The 24,018-nt window shown below is 34.3% G+C and overlaps 1 protein-coding gene across 1 annotated transcript in view; it reads left to right on the top strand.

Moving 5' to 3' along the window:
• Positions 1-664: 664 nt before the first annotated feature.
• LOC140447597 (C-type lectin mosGCTL-7-like) overlaps positions 665-24,018 on the top strand; it is a 41,510-nt gene continuing 18,156 nt past the window's right edge. The window contains exons 1-2 of the mRNA XM_072540345.1: positions 665-1,107; positions 11,010-11,118. Of these exons, the coding sequence (XP_072396446.1) occupies positions 946-1,107; positions 11,010-11,118 (271 nt within the window). The 5' untranslated portion in view covers positions 665-945. The remainder of the gene's footprint in view (positions 1,108-11,009; positions 11,119-24,018) is intronic.

The raw sequence follows: 24,018 nt of genomic DNA, 5'->3' as shown, positions 1-24,018 counted from the left end.
AAGGTTATCAAGGTTATTAGTTTATATAACAAATACATGAAATATTACAATAAATAAAATTGAATAACTGTCATTGTCGAAATTTTTTTGGTGAGAACTGTCTTGAGATCATCATCTGTAAATCCGTAGGATCTTCTTTTTTCCTTGAATTGGGGACAATCAAGCAGGATGTGTTTCACAGTCAGTGGGTTAGAGCATGAAGATAGCTACTCCGCCACTGGCCTGTTGTGTTTGAAATAGTTATTAACATTTTTAAATAAACCCAAATTTCTAACTGATTTTGCAACTTTCTAAGCAGCAAATAAGAATAGAAACATTTAAAAAACGTCATTTTGAAGGTTTTTATATGACTTAGGTTTCTTATGTTCAAATTTGTTTCAAATACTTCACTTTTTGCTGATAAACGAAAAAAGCGAAAATTTACTGTTTTTTGACCTTAATTTGTTAATAACTAATTAAGTCCAAAAAATCGACTGGGAGAAACATAATCGGTTCTTGTTATAAAGGTCCATACTATTCAAAACAACTGTCGTTTACCTGGCGGGGTCAGTGTCACAAACATGATACTTTCTTTGCTTAGTTACCTGAACTAATATATGAATATATGTCTAGCTGAGTTTAATTTATATCAATTGATATTTTTGTTTAAATTAGTAATTTACTTCTGTTGGTTTGTCTCGGTAACAATGCTGTGTTGATTTGTATATTTTCTTATGATTAACAGAATTAATAACAGCAATTAATTTAATATTTAAATTATCCAAACTGGTTTTTCCAAAGAGTAACGTTATTAATCGTAATCTCGTATCATGTTTTTATGTTGGAATTTTATAAACACTATCAGCGAAAACAAATCAACGAAACAGCTCTGAAGTATAAACATAAGTTAAAACTCGCAATCAGCTACTCGCGCATATAATCTGTTCGGGTTGGAATTAATTTAAAATGTATTTCAAACTAATATTTGTAATAGTTATTTGTAGCATTTTTAAAGTAAGCTTACAAGGTGACAAGGAGTTTGTTTCACCAGTGTTACAACCTATCCGAAGAGGGTCAAACTGGTTGTTGTATGGGGGAAAGTCATATTACAAAGGAATTGTTTTCAAGGTAAGCAGAAAATACTTCTAAATAGTTTGTTTTTGATCATTTAAATTTCTCGTATTCATTTTGCTTGCGTATTGACGTGTATCTCATAACGGAACAATATTTCGTACTATTTTATTCAGTAGGCATTGATGCAATTATGCTTAAAACCAAAGGGCATCAACCTGATTTAAGGTTATTCATAAGTGCATTTTTCATAATAGTTGTAATATGAAAATGTATTTATTACGGCCAATACACTTGAAACAACGGTCATTAGCCTCCAGTAGTCCATCAATGGACAAATGGTACGAAGAATCTCCGGGAAGAAACTAAAAATTGGGACATGGTATGTCAGAAGTTTTTTCTAGGCTTTCAAACTGTGTAGCATAAAAGATGAATTGAACAGAACACAAAGAACGGAACAAAAATATAACATTATCGAAGACAACTGAAAGTAGATCAATACCATCATGCAAAATATTGGTAAACGAAAACAACATGGATGACTGCTAAAATCTTAGGACTGATAGCGTAAATATCAAGAAAAGCAAGATAATGGCTTTAATGGTAAAAATGCAAAGACAATAACATAAAAAGGAAAAAACTAGAGGAGGTCTCAACATTTGAATACTTATGAAGCATGTTTTTAAATTATGGAAAACATGATTTTGAGACAGCTGATAAACAAAAAAAGCCAACAAAATCTATACCCTAGATAAAACAATATACGAAAACAAGGAAATAAATTTCTAAACTAAATTACTAGTATATAATACGATTAACATACCAATAATTACATATGCAACTGAAAGCGGAGTTATTACAAAGGAAATATAAAAGTAAATTAAATGCTATTAAAATCCAATTATTGAGAAAAATAATACACAAAACCAGGAAATACACTTGTTCAACTTATGTTGACTAGCCTTAAGAAAGCCATGTCATCCTTACGATAGATATATATATATATATATATATATATATATATATATATATATATATATATATATATATATATTATATATATATATATATTATATATATATATTATATATATATATATATATATATATATATATATATATATATATATATATATATATATATTTATATATACACACACAACGCAAAAGTCTAGGGATATTTTTATAAATAGACGTACTTTGTTTATTTGTAATCAACTGAAAAAAAAAAGAAATGCTAAATTTGTAGTTTAAATTGTTGTTTAATATGTCAAAAACCATAAATTGCAAAAAACAGAAAATTGGAGCAAAAAAAAATATATTGCAAATCACCCATCTTTCACATACCATCATAAAGTGTTAAAAATACGAAATATAAACTTAAAATAAAGTATGGCCACCACGTTGGTTTATCACAGCTCTACATCTACTGTTCATGCTTTGAATCACATTGTTAATGTCTGCTTTAGGTAGTTGTGTCCATTGTTCTATCAGAACTCTTTTAATTGAAATTCATTGTAGATATTGACCATAATGTGGAGTAATTCTTCGTTGGAGCCTGTCCCATACATGCTCAATGGCATTCAAGTCCAGTGATTGTGCTGGCCACAGCAATACATCAATACTCTCGTTATCCAACCAGTTTGTTACAATATGCGCAACATGTGGCCGAGCGTTATCATGCATAAAGTAAAAATTTTCTCCAACAGCAGCAGCATACGGGCGCACAACAGGTTCAAGAATAGTGTCCAAATATTGCTGACTTGTGAGAAAGCCACGTGAGAAAATGAGGTCAGTTCTATCGTCAACCATGATTCCGCCCCATACCATTATTGTACCACCTCTGTATGTATACACTTCTTGAAGATGTCGTAATTGTTCTCCATTTCCGAGTCGTCTCCAAACTCTTGTCCGACGATAATCTGGATGAAATCCATATCTAGACTCGTCACTAAACAAAACTGTGGCCCAGTCATTGTCAGTCCAATTCTGAAACTCTTGAAATCAGGTTAATTTTGCAGCGCGATTACCTTTAGATAAAGGTGGACATCTCAGTGGTCGCCGACTAAGAAGATTGGCTTCATGGAGACGATTCCTCACAGTACTACTGCTAATTGTTACATTATGTGCAAGCTGTAATTCATTAACCATTTCAGGTGCTGTAATTGTTGGTTGCCTTCTGGCATTTAAAATTAAATATCGGTCTTAAGCGACGGTTATAGAGCGACCACTTTCTGGATGTTGATCGGCTGGACTCCCAGTGTCTCTAAACCGACGCCACAAACGACTTACGACGCTTTGGGAGACACCCAGCTGGTCAGCAACTTGAGTTTGTCGCATACCAGCTTGAAGGAGTCTCACGGCTCTATTCATCTCATCCAACGTTAAATGTTGTCGTTGCATGGTAAAAAGACAATATCTTTAACTCACCTATTAAGCAAGAATGGTATAAAGTGACTAAAATTAAAAACAAACAAAACATAAAAATGTCGATTTTTTTGTCCCTTATAAAAAACATTCTACAACACGTATTGCTATCAGTTTTACAATTTTTTTTTTGATAAGAAGTGAGTGTCTTTATCAACAATTATAGTAGAAGCAAATTTATATGGTCATGAAATTTCTGTCATTGGTATTGTCAAATTATTAAAATATCCTTAGACTTTTGCGTTGTGTGTATTTATACTATCAGCAATAGGTATGTAGGAAATAAAACTCTATTTGTTATATGTCTCAATATTTCGTCACGATTTTGTGACTTCTTCAGGAGAAAACTGTAAATTTAATAGAATAATTATTATATTACTTACAACTATAACAGTAAAAATTTAAATTTTGTTAACATATGTAGGGAAATGGCGTTTTTGTTTGATTTTAATTTATTTAGGAGTTAGGTAGCAGCAATATTTTGTAGAGTGAATTCCCATTGTACAATTTTTAGTGAATAAGTTAAAATAAACAATTATTATGACAGTATTATCCATATTATAAGATGGAAAGATGGAATTAATAGTAGAGAATTAAGAAAGAATCAGGAACATGGTAAATTGATCTATAAAATGTAATTGATGGTAGTCAGTTATTGTAATACTGATATTTAGAAATAGAATAAAATTGTAGGTAGAGTTACATACTAGAGGATTACTGAGTTTATTTTTATGGGTATTGTTTAGTATGTAGCAGTAGATATTAAGATATTACTTAAATTGTTGGTGTCTGTCTTTAGTGTGTCTTGTTGGTTTTATTAATGTGTACCATTTCAAGGAAAAGTTGATTGTTATAATTATCAATTTGTTCCAAGATTTTTACATTATTAAAGTCAAAGTTATGTCCTGTCTTCAAGTGGTGGTCCACTAAGGCACAAGAGTTTTTTCGTATGTTACAGTCGCTTTTGTGTTGAGTGACACGTTGTTTAAGCTACTGTTGACTTTGACCAATATAACAACCTTGACATTGACTGCAATTTATCCTGTAAATTATATTACTCAGTGAATTTGGAGTTTTAACTTTTATTTTTTAAAATAACCTTGAATTTAGAAGTGGATTTTATTTAATTAATTTAATGTTCGGAAATGTTTTGACAAGTGGGACAATTTGGTCTGTTAAATTTTTTATGTAAGGTATTTTTTGTATGAAACTGGTTGTGGATTATTTATTAAAGCTCTATTGTAAAGTGAGTGTTATAAATACGTTTTTTTTAGTACATGTTTTGGGTAGCCATTGTTTAAAAACATTTCAAAAAGTTTCTTTAAATTGACATCTAGGAAGCTCCGATCACAGATTGTTGTTACACGATTTTTAATAGACACAATTGTGTTAAATTTTTGATTTCTAGGATGATTAGAATAATAATTTATAAATCTGCCGGATGCAGTATCTTTTTGATACCAATCTAATATAATTCTGTTGTCATTTGTTCTTATGACTCGACAGTGAATTGAATATGTTGATGGAGTGAATTAAAGATCGTTTGTACTGTCTGAATATGGTTGAATGGTACACTGCTTATGTCATATTTATGTCATCAACAAATTTATAAATAAATACTAGTGAAAACGGCAATTTTGAGACTCCAAGGTCTAATAAATGGTTGGGATAATTGTTGCTAAAATGGGGCTAATATAACTGCCCATTGGTATTCCAAATATTTGTTTATAGAATTTATCACAAAAACAAAAATATGTACTGTCAAATAAGAATGTTATTCATGACAGAAAGTCTTTTCTTGATAGGGTTGTGATTTTTTCTATTTTAGACCATTTTCTTAAATGATTTCTATGATTAACTTTATTGGGATGTTAGTAAACAATGACACTACATCTAATGGGATTAAAACATAGTTATCTGGTAACTGAATCCCATTTACAGCATTAACAAAAGAAAATGTATCTTTTGTAGTGAAACTTGGCTCATTTTTAAATGTCAAATGTCTAAGTCTAAGTGTAATGTGTAAGTTCATTTCCCAAGAATTTGGAGAGGTTGTAAGTTGTGGAGTTTATAGTACTAACAATTGGACGTAATGGTACATTCGCTTTATGTATTTTTGGTGGGCCATATAATTTGGGTATGTCAGAATTGTAAATTTTTAGTTCTTTACCTTGTTGTTCTGTAAGCTTATTTTCGTTTTTTAAAGTTTTTATTAATTTATTATATGTAGTCTGGATGGAGGTAGTCGGATCATTGTTAATTTGGGTGTATGTTGTATTATCTTGTAGAAGAGTATCTACTTTTTGAATATAGTCTAATTTGTCCATTACAACGGTACATCCTCCTTTGTCTGCTGGTAGAATGTATAAGATCCTTGAGAAATTTTTTTGTTTTATAAAATGTTGTTTTAAGATGAGAGAATTTTACGGTGTTAGGATTTTGAATAAAATTGTTATATAGGGTGAGTCATGAGGAACTTTACATACTTCTACCATATGTAGAGTCCCTCAGGGAGCATATCATGTGGCCACTAAAAAATGTCAACTCCTCTTCTTTATTAATTAACAGGGTGATTTGTGTAATTGAGCATTTATTTCATTTTACTGTAGTGTTTATACGGCTCATTTGATTTTTTTAATTTTTGCATGATACAGTACACTACTATCAGCATTCGACTGGTATTAGCTAAACTAAAAAATTCCAGTTTAGGGATTAGTATTAAATATTACACCCTGTATAATTTTTTTTTAAATGCAATAAGTGATTTTCAAACTACATAAATAGCCAATGAAAACGACATATGCGACAATGTTGTCGCACTTTTATTAAATTTTTAGTGAACGATCAAATCTTACCAAAAATAGAACAACCATAATGAAGTATCAAATTATAAGGTATTGATTTAAACAAATGTTATAAATTTCAAAGATTTTAATTAAAATGAGTTCCTACAACATAATCTAATACGTAGAAAATTAACATCTTTACTGTCACTTTGTATTATCTCTACGATAGAATCAATTGTTTTTCAATTTTAAATTTTTACTCATAGATCGTATTGGGGCATTATTTTCGATAAATAATAAATTAAATTGATTAAAAAGTCAAACCTCTTGTATGTGTTAGTTTTTGTTGATTGTAAATGACTAAAATTTTATGTCAAATAATAATACATTGCATCAACTGTACTAAATAAAAATAAATCTAAAAAAGTTTAAAATGAAGGTTGGCGTTGACCGTTTGACGTTTCTTGATATTTTATACCCATTGTCATTATTGTCATTATCAATTGTTATTTATGTGTACCAGAATACATATTTCTTCTGTCATATCTACGTTAAGTACATTGTGTTAGTTTTGGTAGAGCTTTTGTTACTTCCGTTCAAAATGCCACATCAGTTTTCGACCACAGAATATGCAGACATAATATTTGTTTATGGATTCTGTAATGGGAATGGTACGGTTGCTAGTAGAGAATATCGCAGGAGATTTCCTAATCGTCGAACTCCCAGTCATCCAACATTTGGGTCAGTTTTTAATTATTTGCGAGAAAATGGCACTTTTCCTAGTGGAACAACAGAGCGACATGTAGATGAAGCGCAGGAAGATGACATTATGGACTCCGTTACTATGAACCCTACAATAAGCACTAGACAAGTAAGTCGAGAACTCAATGTTACTCAATTAAAAGTAAGTAGAGTCTTACAAAAAAATAATCTATACCCATATCACATTCAAATGGTTCAGCGACTACATGCTGGAGATGAGATCGATAGGTTGGAATTTTGTAGAAGGATTAACAATAATCGACCGACGCTATACAGGACACTATTTACAGATGAAGCCCAATTTACCAGAGACGAGATAAATAATTCACGAAATTCCCATGTGTGGGCAGAAGAAAATCCCCACGCTATTCGAGAACGTCGTTCTCAGTTAAGGTTTTCGGTTAACGTGTGAGTTGGTGTCATAAATAACCAATTAGTAGGTACTCACTTTTTTGATGGTCCTTTAACAGGGCAGGTCTATTTGAACTTTCTACAAAATATTTTGCCGAATTTGCTTGCCAACGCGAACGTTGCTATCCGAGGGATGTATTTTCAGCATGATGGGGCACCCCCACACTTTTTACTGGCAGTGAGACAACATCTCAATAATGTTTATGGCAACAGGTGGATAGGACGTGCAGGTCCCATTTCGTGGCCTTCAAGAGCCCCTGATTTCAATCCCGTTGATTACCATATTTGGGACGATTGAAGCAACTAGTTTACGCAGTGAATATTAATAACCGACAACAATTAATTGACAGAATTATACATTGTTGTAATACTATTAGAAACGATCCCCAGAGTATCCGTAATTCAATACGTCAATTAACAATTCGGCAACAAAAATGTGTACAGGCTGCAGGGTTCCATTTCGAAAATCTATTTTGAATTATTTTTATTTTGTTACCATTATTGTATCTTTTCCAGTTCTAATTTATGGGTTTATCATATCTATGTACATATTTTTAGTTTTTTTTTTAAATTGTTCTTCGTTATTGTTAGTAGTTACTGTTTTTTGTTGTGCAGTGACTCAGTTTATCATTTCAATTAAAATGTTTGAAATTTATAACATTTGTTTAAATTAATTACCTTATAATTTGATACTTCATTATGGTTGTTCTATTTTTGGTAAGATTTGATCGTTCACTAAAAATTTAATAAAAGTGCGACAACATTGTCGCATATGTCGTTTTCATTGGCTATTTATGTAAATTGAAAATCACTTATTGCATTTTAAAAAAATATATATACAGGGTGTAATATTTAATACGAATCCCTAAATTAATTTTTCCAAAGCCAGTCCTGGAATTTTTTAGTTTAGCTAATACTAGTCGAATGCTTGATAGTAGTGTACTGTATCATGCAAAAATTTAAAAAATCAAATGAGCCGTATAAACACTACAGTAAAATGAAATAAATGGTCAAGTACACAAATCACCCTGTTAATTAATAAAGAAGAGGAGTTGACATTTTTTAGTGGCCACATGATATGCTCTCTGAGGGACTCTACATATGGTAGAAGTATGTAAAGTTCCTCATGACTCACCCTGTATTGGTTACCTTTGCTCTTAGTAAATCTTTAGATGTGCTGGGTATATCTTCGATGATGTTCTCGATGCTGGGTCAGCTGAAAAATGTTTTATATTTATATCATTGTTATTACATGGCAAAATTTTGGACAGAGTGATAACAGGTCTGAGATATCTGGTGGTATGTCAACTGTCGAAATATGTTTAAACCATTTTGAGTTGTTTAGGAAAAATATATTTGTGTTTAAATTGTTTATTAACTCATTAGATTTGTTAATGTTTCGTTGTTTAGTTTTTTTAAAAGTCGATTCAAAACTGGATTTTAATCGATTAGAGTATTCATTGAAAATTGCAATAGGAACAAGATTTTTTAGTTCAATTTTTATGTTTGTTATGGTACGACTTAAATATGAAATTTTATTGCATGTTACCTTAATCTCCAAAGATAAAGTTTTGCGATTTGATCTTAATATAAAGTGTTCAATTTTGTTCTTTAAAAATCGGTTTGTATTGGTAGTTAGAAGATTTCCAATGTTCTTTTTGCTGTCTTGGATATGTCTGGGTGATATGTTTCTTTTTCTGTATAGTAATAATCTTCTGTTGGTATATTGTGCAAGCTGCTGGTTTGATGTTGACCATTTCTTCATTAAATTTACAATGTGGATTCCATAGATGTTACGAATATTCTGATAAAACTCCATCGTTTTTATTTTTCAAATTATTTTCGACCGTAGTGTGTTAAATATTGATTTATACTATCAGCTATCGGTCTGTAGGAAATAAAACTCTATTTGTTCTATGTCTCCATATTTCGTCACGATTTTGTGATTTCTTCAGGAGAAAACTGTAAATTTATTAGAATAATTATTATATATGTAAACAAAGTGAATATTTCAATACTTACAACTATAAGAGTAAAAATTTAAATTTTGTTAACATATCTAGGGAAATGACAATATTGTTTGATTTTAATTTATTTATGAGTTATGGTAACAGCAATATTTTATAGAGTGAATTCCCATTGTACAATTTTTAATGATTAAGTTAAGATAAGCAATTATTATGACAGTATAGTTCGTCCCAAACCCTTCTTTCAGTGCGTCATAGTTGATCGAATTCTTTCTAACACATTAAGCTAGAAGTGACAGAAAAAAACGTGAGTCTGTGAGTATTATACATAGAACTTAGAAAATTATTTATCGTAAAGCTAATTCTACTTACGGGTGTATAATTGGTTGGAGTTTAGAATACGCTAAATAGATATCCAATCGATGATCCGCATAAATATAATTTGACGCAGAAGGTCTCAATCTTGACAGTACTTTCACAACGTCAACTGATAAAATAATTGTCATTCCAGGTTAGTATTATCAGACATTTTACAGTGAAAATTTAATTTTGTATTTATTGTCATAAAAATATTTTAAATATGCCGCGTTATATCGAGAAAGAACAAAGACTAATATTAAAATTATTAAATTATTTTCAATTAGAAAAAGAGGGATAATGATCCTGCAACTGTCAAATTTAACTAAAATGACATGCAATAATTCTCGACATTCTTAAAATCCTATATTATGTCAAAATTAGTGACGCACTGAAAGAAGGGTTTGGGACAGACTGTATTATCCATATTATAAGGTGGAAAGATGGAATTATTAGTAGAGAATTGAGAAAGAATCAGGAACATGGTAAATTGATCGTAGTCAGTTATTGTAATACTGATATTTAGAAATGGAATAAAATTAGTAATCCTCTAATTTTATAAATGGAATAAAATCCTCTAGTAACTCTACCTACAATTAGATTCCAAGTCCCAGTGATTCTTGATTTATATATATATATATATATATATATATATATATATATATATATATATATATATATATATATATATATGTATATATATATATATATATATATATATATATATATATATATATATATATAAGAATTACTGGATATTAGTGACTGTCAATATAAACAAACAACACAGTTTATTAGGGTTGCAGTCAGAAAATTGGCCGAGATGATAATGAAACACTCTTATGACTTTTTGTCTAGCTTTCGGAATGATTTTATTCCTTTTTCAAGACACTGTAATAAGAAAAAAAATGTAAATATTTATAAAATATCACAAATCTTCAGTGCAACTTACTAGTCGTTGAGATTATTTATAAAAGCATAGACACTCAACATTATTAACACACATATAAAATATAAAATAGTGGACAAAATACATTTTAAAATTCTTTAAAATTTAGGTACAGATAGTAAAAATTTAGTGTCATCTTTTACTGGTGTGTTTGAGTTACTGGTGTGAGTAAAAAATTATTTGAGTTGATTTTGTCTCTCTGAAAAGTTGCCAAAAATATTTTGGGCTGGTCTTGTTTTTAAGTACAGGATATGTAAGAATAAGTACTAAATAAAAACTGCATAAATATTTTACGTTTCAGACTAACTATTTTAAGGCTACTCAATTTTGTCGACAACAAGGCATGCAATTGTTAAGTATAAGCAACAATTTGGAAAATGACCGAATACGACAATTTTTAAATGACACAGGTAAGATATTGTATAATTATTCTTAATCAATACGAAACGCTTTAAGAATCTTACAATGAAGTAAAAACTTTTGTAAAATGGTATAAAATTATCATTAAAACTAGTGACTTTGCCCCTCGCATGCCCCCGACGGGGGATCCAATCAATTGCCATCTACAGTCAGTCATTAAATTTTTAAAATAATAAACTTTTTGCATATAAACCAACTAAATCTAAAGTATGATCTGGTCCACTTCTGACCCCTGACATCATATTTTTTTACTACATATATCTACATATATATATATATATATATATATATATATATATATATATATATATATATATATATATATATATATATATATATTTATATATATATACATATATATATATATATATATATATATATTTATATATATATACATATCTATATATATATATATATACATATATATATATATATATATATATATATATATATATATATATATATATATATATATACAGTGGGTGATCAAATTATATATTTTTGTGCTTAATTCTATTTTACTGTGATTTAGAATCTTATAAAGTTCACAAATATTAAAAAAGAAACGAGTAATTACATGAAAACACATAAAATTATGCTTTAAGCCTAATACTTGGTAGTGTCATCCTTTGCAGGAATGACTGGCTGGCACCTTTTTGGCATACTTTCTATGCATTTCTGGCAATTTTGTGGAATTATTCCACTCCTGTGTCATACTTCTATTAAGCGCTCCATCAATTGACACTTTGTAGTTATAATTTCATTAGAAATTTCTTATTCACGAGCTTCCAAAGATTTTCTATTGGATTCAGCTCTGGCGAGTTGCCAAAGCAGTTATCTGGTTGTCAGCAAGGAATTTTGTAACAGATTTTGTTACGGGAAACTCTTATTCGGGAACCACTCCTGGACCTGGGAAAGCATTTTTGTTTGAAGTTCTTTTAAGTACTGGTCCCGCCGTATTGTTCCTTCGGCAAGAAGGTTCTTTGAGTTCTTAGAGTCTACCAGTTCTTTGACTGTTTATGATAGACCACACCATAATGTTTAGGGGGTGCTTTACTGTCCTTACAATACAATCAGCTTTATATTTTCCCCATGACTACTCCTCACGAATTCAGCTCTATTCTTTCGTATCTGCACGGTAGATTCGTCTGAAAAATAAACCTGGAATATTATTATTATTTTAGAATCGTGGACAAATTGATCAACGGTAAACTACATAAAAGAAAAAAAATGGTAAGAAATGTTATTTACCTGATTCCAATTATCAATGGTCCCATCTTTGTGATCTTTAGCCTTTAGAAAAAGACTTCAGTGCCTTTTTTCTTCACGGCTAGTGTGAATAGCGGCTTTTTCTGCAGAGCGACAGGTTGAAAACCCCAGGTCCTTTATTCGCCGATGAGCTGTCATTAGTGAAATACTGTTGCCAGACTCATGCATCATTTTCGTTAAAATCCTTCAAGGTTTTCTGTGTGCCAAAACAATATCTCAAATTTTTCTTTCATCTTGTTGTGTTGTTATTTTTTTTTCGACCACATTTTTGTTTGTGCCGTGGGGTAAAATCCAAATTTTCGTCAGATTTTTTTTTAAAAGTCCACAGTTGCCCTTAAAACTTTAGAAATTGATGCTATTTTTCTGTTGGAGTGATTCTTGTTCGATAATAAAGTTTTTATTTTCACTATTTTCTTTAGTGAAATGTCTTTGGCTTCTCCCATGATGTTCTGGTACCACTAGTGTAACAAACATGCATTTTTTGATAAATTAACAAAAAATAGTATACGACTGTCAGAATATCACTAAAGAGCAATGGAAACTATTTATTATAACTCTAAACACCAAGATTACAAAACAATATGCACACTAGTTGCAAGCTAAGTTGGACAGCACTGAGAAACAATGGCATCTGAGTCACGAATTGCCACGCTTGCTGTGTTGCCACTGTGGTCAGAGTATTTATTGTACTCATAAAGTGTTACAAGATAATCAAATGGAAACAAACGCATTAATATATTATACAATTCAATTATATATGGATAAAGGAAAAAAGGTTCTTCTTTCCTAAAATAAAGAACAAAAAAAGGGGTTAGGGGACTTTTCTAAAATAAACAAACAAAAATGATTTAGAGAAATAAATCAAACATTTATTGTTGTCTCAACACAAACAGTTACACATGCAGATAATACAAAAGTAATTACAATTATATATAATTACAAGGATTTATACCAAAATAATGAAAGAGAAAAAAAACTTACATATGTCCTATCTTTTTACAAAATCCGTTTCTACAAAACTTACAAATGTTACTGAGCTATAACTTTGGCAGATATAAATTATTAAAATTGAAGAATTATCTTTTTAAATGAAAACATCATAAAGGTTAACTATATATTAATTATTACACTTCCTTTAAATTATGCAATTTTAAAAGCAATTATTATTTTAATGTTTATTTTTACCTTAAGATTTAATCACAGAAAAAGTTACCTGATTTCACCAAAATGCACTTTTACTTGTAAACCGGACCTCACTTGACCTTAAAATTTCTGGGAGAACTGGACTGCATCAATGGTCTGGAATGACGACCACAAATAAAGGTTGAAATGACACTATGGCTTAGCTTCTTACAAAACAGGAATAGGTACAACTGGATACAATTGCAACATTTCAAAACTCACTTTAACTGTACTTATTAATTGAACTGCTACTCATTTTCCCATAAAAAAATGACGAAGGATGAAGATATTACAAATTTTTGAGAAAAATTTGGGCAAACGCTAAGGTCAACCGCTCATGACAACAACCTTAGCGAGAGTGAACAATTATCTTTCCGGCAAAAACTTCTTAGCGATCTAAATGGATGTTTATTTGAAACGCATATATCGAGCGGTTTAATGATCAAAGAATACCGAGGAAATGTAATTTCTCGATAAACTCCACAATATAATTTCTACAAATACCACTTTCCGTAAGAGTTATAAAAACAACCTTAAACCCTGGATAAATCGAACAACAATTAAACAAATTAATCACAAACGACATCTATGGCGAAAATTTAAACACACCGGGCTTCTTAGTGATTTCCAAAGCCACCGCAGATTTTCAAATAACTTAAAAACATCTCTAAAAACTCTAAGACAAAATTTTGAAGCAAATGTTATCAATAGCGGTAACATTAAAAAAGTCTACAAATACATACGTTCCTCCATGACGTCTAAAGTGTCCATTCCTCTACTTCAAAAATCCAACCAGACTTTATGCTCTTCTGACAAAGAATCTTCCGAAACTCTCTCTTTAGCATTTTCAGAGGTTTTTACTAAAGAATCGAATGATGGTTATCTACCTGCTATTAACTGTAATCGTGTCGGCGCATCCTTACAGCAAGTTGAATTCACAGTGGATCATGTCAAACAACACTTAATGAAACTTCGCACAGCCGCTTCACCCGGTTTAGATGGTTTAACCAAAACTGTTAAAAAGGTGCGCAGACACGCTTGCAATACCCTTAACGTTAATTATGCAAACTTCTTTCATCCAGAACTCCTTACCCCCTAGTTGGAAATTAGCTTCCGTTACCCCTATTTTTAAAAAAGGCAACAAACTCGACCCCAACAATTATCGTCCGATTAGCTTGCTGCCAGTAGTTGCCAAAGTTATGGAAGCCATTATCTTCTTAGGAGATGACCAAATTCCTTGTCCAGGAACATGTTATTCCAACACAACAACATGGATTTGTCTCTGGTCGCTCTACTCTAACCAATCTCTTACATTGTGTTAACGACTGGACGTCATCACTTAACAGTTCGCAGCCAGTCGACGTTGTTTATCTAGATTTCTCTAAAGCCTTTGACCGTGTACCTAAGCGCAGACTTCTACATAAGCTAGAACATTTCGGAGTTCGCGGTACTTTACTTCGTTGGATAGATGATTTTCTGACAGATCGATATTACAAAGTTAGAGTTGGCGAATCTTTCTCACAGGACAGGTTAGTGGAAAGTGGAGTGCCTCAGGGTTCCGTCCTTGGACCTCTGCTGTTTACGGTTTACACCAGCGATGTTCCTTATTATGTCTCAAGTAAAATATCTTTATACGCTGATGACACAAAAATATATGCCAATCCAATCACAAACCAGCTAACCCTCCAAATGGACTTGGACTCTATTTTAACTTGGTGTTCTCAGTGGTTACTATCCTTAAACGCTGAAAAATGTGTAGTGCTTCGAATTGGTAAAAATAACCCACTTGTGCCGTACTTTGTTAACGGGCAGCCATTAGATTCTGTGTTTTCGTATAACGATCTTGGTGTGATCATAAACAGCAGCCTAACTTGGTCCGACCATATTACCTCTATTTGTAAACGTGCGAACTCCAGACTGTATCTTATTCGGAGTTGTTTTTGAGAGTTTCAATGCAATCATTCTGTAAACTCTACACTCTGTACGTAAGACCCATACTTGAATACGCTGGACCAACGTGGTATCCTGATCTGGTTCGAGACAAGACTATGTTGGAAAACGTCCAAAGAAAAGCCACCCGAATTTCTTTGGGACCGAGAAGACCTTCTTATGCAGAAAGACTTAGTATGGCTAACCTAACTTCTTTTGAACTTCGCCGACAACGTGGAGACTTAATTACAACTTTTAAAATATTAAAATTCAATTTTGGAAATCTCGATGAAATGTTTATCATTAATCAAGATGAACGCCTCAGAGGTCATCAGTTCAAACTGAAGAACGAAAATTTTTCTACAAGATCAAGGCAGAACTTTTTACCAAATAGAGTTTTTGAGTGCTGGAATAACCTTAACGATAACATTGTCTCTGCTCCCTCTACCAACTCGTTCAAAAACAGACTTGACCGTTTTACATTATAGTTAAAATATTGTTTTTCTTTTAAACCAAAAATTGTAATTTTATTTTTTTTATTTTTAATTTTTGTTTTTTACTAGTAGGTTATTAATGAAATTTCTTTGTTTTTGGGCATAATAGGGACTTAGTTCCTCTGCCCTCGCTTATGTATAATAATAATAATAATAATAATAATAATAATAATAATAATAATAATAACAGTAAACAGTAACTTAACAGTAAAAATTTGTTTAAGGCATTAAATACGTACGCCTGTTCCGCGCTGAGCTACTCATTTGGTATTATAAAGTGGTCAAAAACGGATATAGAGGGTCTTCAACGGAAAGTAAGAACACTTCTCACAAAGGCGCAAAAACATCATCCACGTAGTGCAGTAGAGAGAACAACATTACCGCGGTATCAAGGGGGAAGAGGACTTATGGATATAGGTGAGCAATTGGATAAACAAATTGCTAATTTAAGAACTTATTTTCAGGTACAGGCTGAGACATCTACTTTACATCGAGCAATTTGCGCAGTAGATGATACGACGCCGCTTAAACTGAGGGAACAAGAAATGCGCATAAACCACCTGACTAAGCAAGACAAAATGCGCGCCTGGATGAGTAAACCTCTGCATGGGCGACATCTTAATGAGATCAGCCAAGAATATGTCGACAATACAGCGTCGAACTATTGGTTGACATCAGAAAAGATGTTTCCCGAGACTGAGGGTTTCCTACTTGCCATTCAGGATCAGGTTATTCCAACTAAAAATTACCTGAAATATATTGTTAAAGATCCTCAAGTCCAAAATGACAAATGCCGATATGGATGCCAAGCCCAAGAAACCATCCAACATCTTACCGGTGGCTGCCAGGCATTTGTCGGCACTGATTATAAAGAACGTCATGACTCAGTAGGAAAGATTATCCACCAAGAACTAGCTGACAAACTGGGACTTCTCCAAACCGACCATCTTCCTTATTACCAATACGTCCCTGATAGAATGCTTGAAAATGACAACTACAAGCTATACTGGGACCGCACTGTGCTCACAGACCAACCAGTGGCGCATAATAGACCGGATCTCATACTAGTTAATAAACTTACTAGGAAAACAACACTAATTGATGTGGCGATACCCAACACCAATAATTTACGTGTTAAATACAACGAAAAGATCGCCAAGTACAGAGATCTAGAAATACAAATCAGGAGACAATGGAGAATGGAAAGTACCCAGACAGTACCTATTATTCTGTCTACTACTGGTGTTATTCCCAAGAACCTGCTAGAGAACATAAAACAGCTGGGTCTAAATGAACATCTCTATAAGGCCATACAGAAAGCTGTACTCCTCGCGACGTCCAGATGTGTACGAAAATTTTTGGGAGATACTCCAACATACCAAGTCACCTAGGGCTCGATAACACGGAAAGAGTCCCACCAGAGCTCAATCCTTTTGATACCGTAGGTATCTGGGATGAGTGAATTTTCCCCTTAGAGGGAGTGTGAGCCGTATGGCTAAATCTGGAATAATAATAATAACCTGTGGGAGTTTTTTGTCAGTTCTTCTATCAGGCGCGGCCCCCTGCGAATGGGGGATACTCTCTGGGTATTCTTAGAACCGATACCCAGAGGGTAGCAGGCATACCTGCCGTGGAACAAAAACTGACACCTGGCAGTAGGTATAAAATGCACACCCATGAAAATGGAGTTTACTAATTTATGTTTAGGGTCGCTGCCTGAGGATCGCCAGGGCACGTCTGGAGCCGGCGCTGGACGTGACAGCATGCGGGACGTCGGTGGCAGGGTGTTGAGGAGGCGGGCCCCTGTCATACAATCAGCTACAGCCCAACAACAAGAAGAACCACAAATGAGCCAAACAACAACACGAGCTCCACCCGCTGAAGGTGCTGCGCTGGAACATCAGCCGGCGCTCACTCAAGCGGGACGACCGAGGCAGCGCATGAAATGGACTGTGTCTATTAATGAAAACATTTTGCGTTTCTATTACAAGGTGACGAACCTCGGTCGAGAAACGATCGGCTATCGACAACAACTGTATGCCGAATTTTGCAGGGAGTACCCAGAGATTCAAGTATCTGAACAGCGAATAGCAGATCAATACCGGGTAATTATAAGAAATAATCTTATCCCAGAGGCTAGACGCGATACTATCAGAAGCGAAGTCGAACGGGAGATTTATAACCAAGAGCTAGTTGTGGATCAAGTCCATAATCAAATCCCAAATGAACAGATTCCTGAGCCCATCATACAAGAAACTCAACCTGTTAACACGCAGCAGGACAACAACGAGTTGCACGATAGCCTGGTAAGAGAAATGGCACGTGCCGTACAAGAGTTTAATGGCACAAACCCACTTAGCAGACCACCGCTACCAAAAATAAACTCTTGTAAGAAACTAGGTGCGCTGTTACAAATTATGAACACTGAAGTCCTACCCAATTATATCGTGGAAGCCCATACATTAGAATATTTGCATATGCTGATTTATTGTGCAGCAACAGCAATTGCTAATGTTATGGGCATTAAGATCAGAACACGGCGGGGAACTAATATCGGAAGGACTGAAAACAGAATTGCACCCTGGGAAAAAAGACTGCTGAGTAAAATTGAATTATTGCGCAGGGATATTGGACAAATTACAGAATACATCCGAGGAGTAAGAAGTCGAAAAGTAATTAAAAGAACTGAAGAAATAATTCTGAACACTCCAAGACACTCACAACATGATCCAGAGAACAACACAGCTCAACACTGCCTGGACACATTAAAACAAAAACTCTCCGTTTATTCAGGTCGCCTAAGGAGATACAAAGTTAGTAACAACCGTAAATGCGACAATATACTTTTTGAGAATGCAGAGAAGGCTTTCTATAGAAAACTTAATTCCACCGTAGAAAATGTAAATAAATCCTACCCAAGCCAAGAAGAAATTCATGTTTTGGGGAAACCAACTTTCGACGCCAGCTACTCATAACAACAATGCTGGATGGATTGAACAAACGACGAACAACTGTCAACACTACAGTAATATTCCTTATGAACCTTTCACCACTGAAGAAGTCTCGAAAATTATCAAAGAGCTTCATAACTGGAAATCTCCTGGACCAGACGGAGTTCAAAACTTCTGGCTAAAGAAGTTTTGGAGTGTTAATGAGCTTTTAACAGCATTTATTAATAATATTATTTCTAATTCACAGGAAATACCATCATTTCTTACTCAGGGAACCACTTATCTAATACCGAAGGATCAAAGTAACACCCAAGATCCAGCAAAGTACCGCCCAATTACTTGTCTTCCAACTTTGTACAAATTGGTCACATCCTGTGTGGCCCGGCGTATCTACCAACATTGTGCTCTGAACAATATCATAGAGCCTCAACAGAAAGGATGCGCTAAGGGGTCCATGGGCTGCAAGGAACAACTTATTATCGACTCAGTCATTTCTAACCAGGCATACAACAAAAAAAGAAACCTTTTTACTGCCTTCATTGACTACAAGAAGGCTTTTGATTCAGTGCCGCATGAATGGCTTATAGATATATTGAAAATATATAAAGTCGATGATAATCTTGTGACCTTTTTGAAGCATATAATGGCAGAGTGGAAGACTAAAATTCACCTTCAAATACCGGGTGAAATTAATATCGAAACTGAAGATATCCCTATTAACCGGGGGCTTTTCCAGGGGGACTCGTTAAGTCCACTTTGGTTTTGCCTAGCAATGAACCCACTATCTCAGCTGCTGAACTCTACTGACTCAGGTTTTAGCATCAAAAATAACAACACTGTTGTAGCGAAGCTTAATCATCTGTTGTATATGGATGATTTAAAATTAATGGCTTCCACTCGAAACCACCTAGATGAGATGCTAAAAACTGTAGAAAATTTCTCAAATAATATCAGTATGAATTTTGGACTAGACAAGTGCCGTATACTAAACATAGTCAGAGGAAAGGTTCAGCCCGGAGGTTTCGATATGCAAGATGGCCAAAACATCGAGGCAATGGGTGAAAATGATATGTACAAATATCTCGGAGTAAAACAAGCGCGGAAAATTGACCATAAACAAATGAAAACCGAACTAACTTCGGAGTTCGTGCGAAGAGTAAGACAACTAAATCGGTCATATCTTAACAGTAAAAATTTGTTTAAGGCATTAAATACGTACGCCTGTTCCGCGCTGAGCTACTCATTTGGTATTATAAAGTGGTCAAAAACGGATATAGAGGGTCTTCAGCGGAAAGTAAGAACACTCCTCACAAAGGCGCAAAAACATCATCCAACATTACCGCGGTATCAAGGGGGAAGAGGACTTATGGATATAGGTGAGCAATTGGATAAACAAATTGCTAATTTAAGAACTTATTTTCAGGTACAGGCTGAGACATCTACTTTACATCGAGCAATTTGCGCAGTAGATGATACGACGCCGCTTAAACTGAGGGAACAAGAAATGCGCATAAACCACCTGACTAAGCAAGACAAAATGCGCGCCTGGATGAGTAAACCTCTGCATGGGCGACATCTTAATGAGATCAGCCAAGAATATGTCGACAATACAGCGTCGAACTATTGGTTGACATCAGGAAAGATGTTTCCCAAAACTGAGGGTTTCCTACTTGCCATTCAGGATCAGGTTATTCCAACTAAAAATTACCTGAAATATATTGTTAAAGATCCTCAAGTCCAAAATGACAAATGCCGATATGGATGCCAAGCCCAAGAAACTATCCAACATCTTACCGGTGGCTGCCAGGCATTTGTCGGTACTAATTATAAAGACCGTCATGACTCAGTAGAAAAGATTATCCACCAAGAACTAGCTGACAAACTGGGACTTCTCCAAACCGACCATCTTCCTTATTATCAATACGCCCCTGAGAGAATGCTTGAAAATGACAACTACAAGCTATACTGGAACCGCACTGTGCTTACAGACCAACCAGTGGCCCATAATAGACCCGATCTCATACTAGTTAATAAAATTACTAAGCAAACAACACTTATTGATGTGGCGATACCCAACACCAATAATTTACGTGTTAAATACAACGAAAAGATCGCCAAGTACAGAGATCTAGAAATACAAATCAAGAGACAATGGAGAATGGAAAGTACCCAGACGATACCTATTATTCTTTCTACCACTGGAGTCATCCCGAAGAGCCTCCTAGAAAACATAAAAAAGCTGGGTCTAAATGAACATCTATATAAGATTATGCAGAAAGCTGTGTTACTTTCGACGTCCAGATGCGTACGAAAATTTTTGAGAGATACACCAACATACCAAGTCACCTAGGACTCGATAACATGGAAAGAGTCCCACCAGAGCTCAATCCTTTTGATACCGTAGGTATCTGGGATGAGTGAATTTTCCCCTTAGAGGGAGTGTGAGCCGTATGGCTAAATCTGGAATAATAATAATAATAATAATAATAGTAATAACTCTAAAAATGGTTTATTTGACTCAGCGACGTTAAGAGGAATTAAAAAAATTACTTCGTCTTGTCCAATATCAAATCTTTAGAATTCATATCCGAAATTGGACAGTATAATTTTATCACCCAGTAGACCGAATGAATCTATTTGTTATTAAATACACACACGTAGTTAATTAGGTTACATACACATTTGGTCAATTATCAATAATATAATTTGTACATCAGTCAAAAGTGCTGACAAAGTTAAACTATGTACATAAATTAAATACACATGTCACGCGAGGTCCGCGAAAATATTGACCCAATTAAAGTTTATATAAAACTAAGATCTCTTGCCTAGAGAGGCATTCAATCAATATTCACTCAACGAGCTTGATAGTCTTCAACGATCAACTTCATCAGGCTCTACTCAAAGTAATCCCGGGTCTACACCCATAGTGTACGTCTCTACAATAAACTCTGCTACTATTATTTGGTGTTTCCATTACAACTGAACGAACATCTTCACTGAGCCAACGAAGGGGATTTGTTCATGGTCCTATCGAGAAACAGAATACTTCAAGGAAGTTTGAGAGAGCCTATACAGTCCACGCCAGCAACACCCTCAGTAGCAGAGAGAGACCACTAGACCCGGGAGAACGAGAGCCATACCAAAGCCGAGAGCCATACTAGAGCCGAGAGCAATACCAAAGCCGAGAGCCACACTAGAGCCGAGAGCAGTACCAAAGCCGAGAGCCACACTAGAGCCGGGAGCAGTACCAAAGCCGAGAGCCACACTAGAGCCGAGAGCAGTACCAAAGCCGAGAGCCACACTAGAGCCGAGAGCAGTACCAAAGCCGAGAGCCACACTAGAGCCGAGAGCAGTACCAAAGCCGAGAGCCATACTAGAGCCGAGAGCAGTACCAAAGCCGAGAGCCACACTAGAGCCGAGAGCAGTACCAAAGCCGAGAGCCATACTAGAGCCGAGGCAGTACCAAAGCCGAGAGCCATACTAGAGCCGAGAGCAGTACCAAAGCCGAGAGCCATACTAGTGCCGAGAGCAGTACCAAAGCCGAGAGCCATACTAGAGCCGCAGAGCAGCCAAAGGACAGGACCGATTGCAGAACCCACCAGAAGCGAGGGATCCTCAACGTCTAAGAACACAAAAAACCGTAAGTTTTTGAATAATTACAAAATCTTCCAACTTTTACAATCTTACAATTTAACAAGTTTTTTTTATTACAATTTAACAATTTAGAACAACAATCTCCACTCTATCAATCGTATAATAATGTACTTTAGAATGTATACCATTTAAATAATACAGAGAATTGATAAAACAAAAAATAACGTACATTTCGTATTGTCTAATATATTTACCGCTGAATGTAAAAATTTAGAAGAATAATCATGGAAAGCATATACGTTAAGCAAGCGGAATTAGGAACAGAAATAACGAAACTCGTTTCAAATACAAAAAAGGATTCCCAATCTCGGAAAAATCAACAATACATCCGGGATAGACAGGAAAAATTAGAAGAATATTGGGCAAAATTTTTAAATAACCACGAAAAGCTGCTAGAAGGGGGTATAACGAAAGAAAAATATTTTGAAACAAAATACTATGATCAGGTATTTAAGATATACATTGAGGGGAAAACCCTGTTGGAAGAATATGGAAGGGTGCTGAAAAGAGGAAAAGCACCGAAAGTAAAGGAGATACAGATAAGAAAACAAAGAATCGAGGAATTATTACGGCCAGAAAATGAACAAGACTTGCAGGAGGATGAAGAATTGCAGTCAGAGTTAAGAGAATACATGGAAAAGGTGAACACACTAATGATTGAAGCAGCAGTAAATAAGGAACTAGACGCTACAGATAATGGAGAAGTAGAGAGAATAAATCATCTAAAGAGGAAAGTCAGGGAAGTTTTAAAGAAAATAAGGCCAGGAATGCAACGGCCAGAAAGCACACAGAGGAGGGACGGTGTGACATTGCCGCAGGTAAAAATCCCTGTGTATGAAGGCAGATATAAAACGTGGAGAACTTTCCACGATCTGTTTACTAAAATAATACATGAAAACGACCAGTTATCAAACGCAGAAAAAATGCAGTACCTAAAAACTCAAGTAAGAGGGGAAGCCAACAGAATGATACAACACTTAAACATATCCGAGGTCAACTACGAAGTGGCCTGGAACATGCTAAAAGATAGGTATGAGAACCCAAGGATGATATTGTTTAAATTAATAGACAGGATGCTACTAGCGCAGGAAGTAAAGGAATCTTCTGCTAGAGCATTGAAATCACTACATGACACCTTCCACGAAAGTCTGGAAGCCATAGGAGGGTTAGGAACAGACACGGAAGCGTGGAGCCCATTGATAGCCCGAATTATCATAACGAAATGGGACAATGAAACTAGGAGGCTGTACGAAAACCACATTGGAGACAGTAGAGAGATACCGACGTACAAATCGACACAAACATTCTTACAGCGAAGATTTCAGACACTGGAACTGCTGGAGTCAGAAAAAGACAAGAGAAGCAAGGAGGATCTCTTAGGAAACCAAGAACACATTGCGTGATATGC

The sequence above is a fragment of the Diabrotica undecimpunctata genome, chromosome 8 (genome assembly GCF_040954645.1).
Source record: "Diabrotica undecimpunctata isolate CICGRU chromosome 8, icDiaUnde3, whole genome shotgun sequence".
Lineage (NCBI taxonomy): Eukaryota > Metazoa > Arthropoda > Insecta > Coleoptera > Chrysomelidae > Diabrotica > Diabrotica undecimpunctata.
This window is presented reverse-complemented; position numbering and strand designations above follow the sequence as displayed.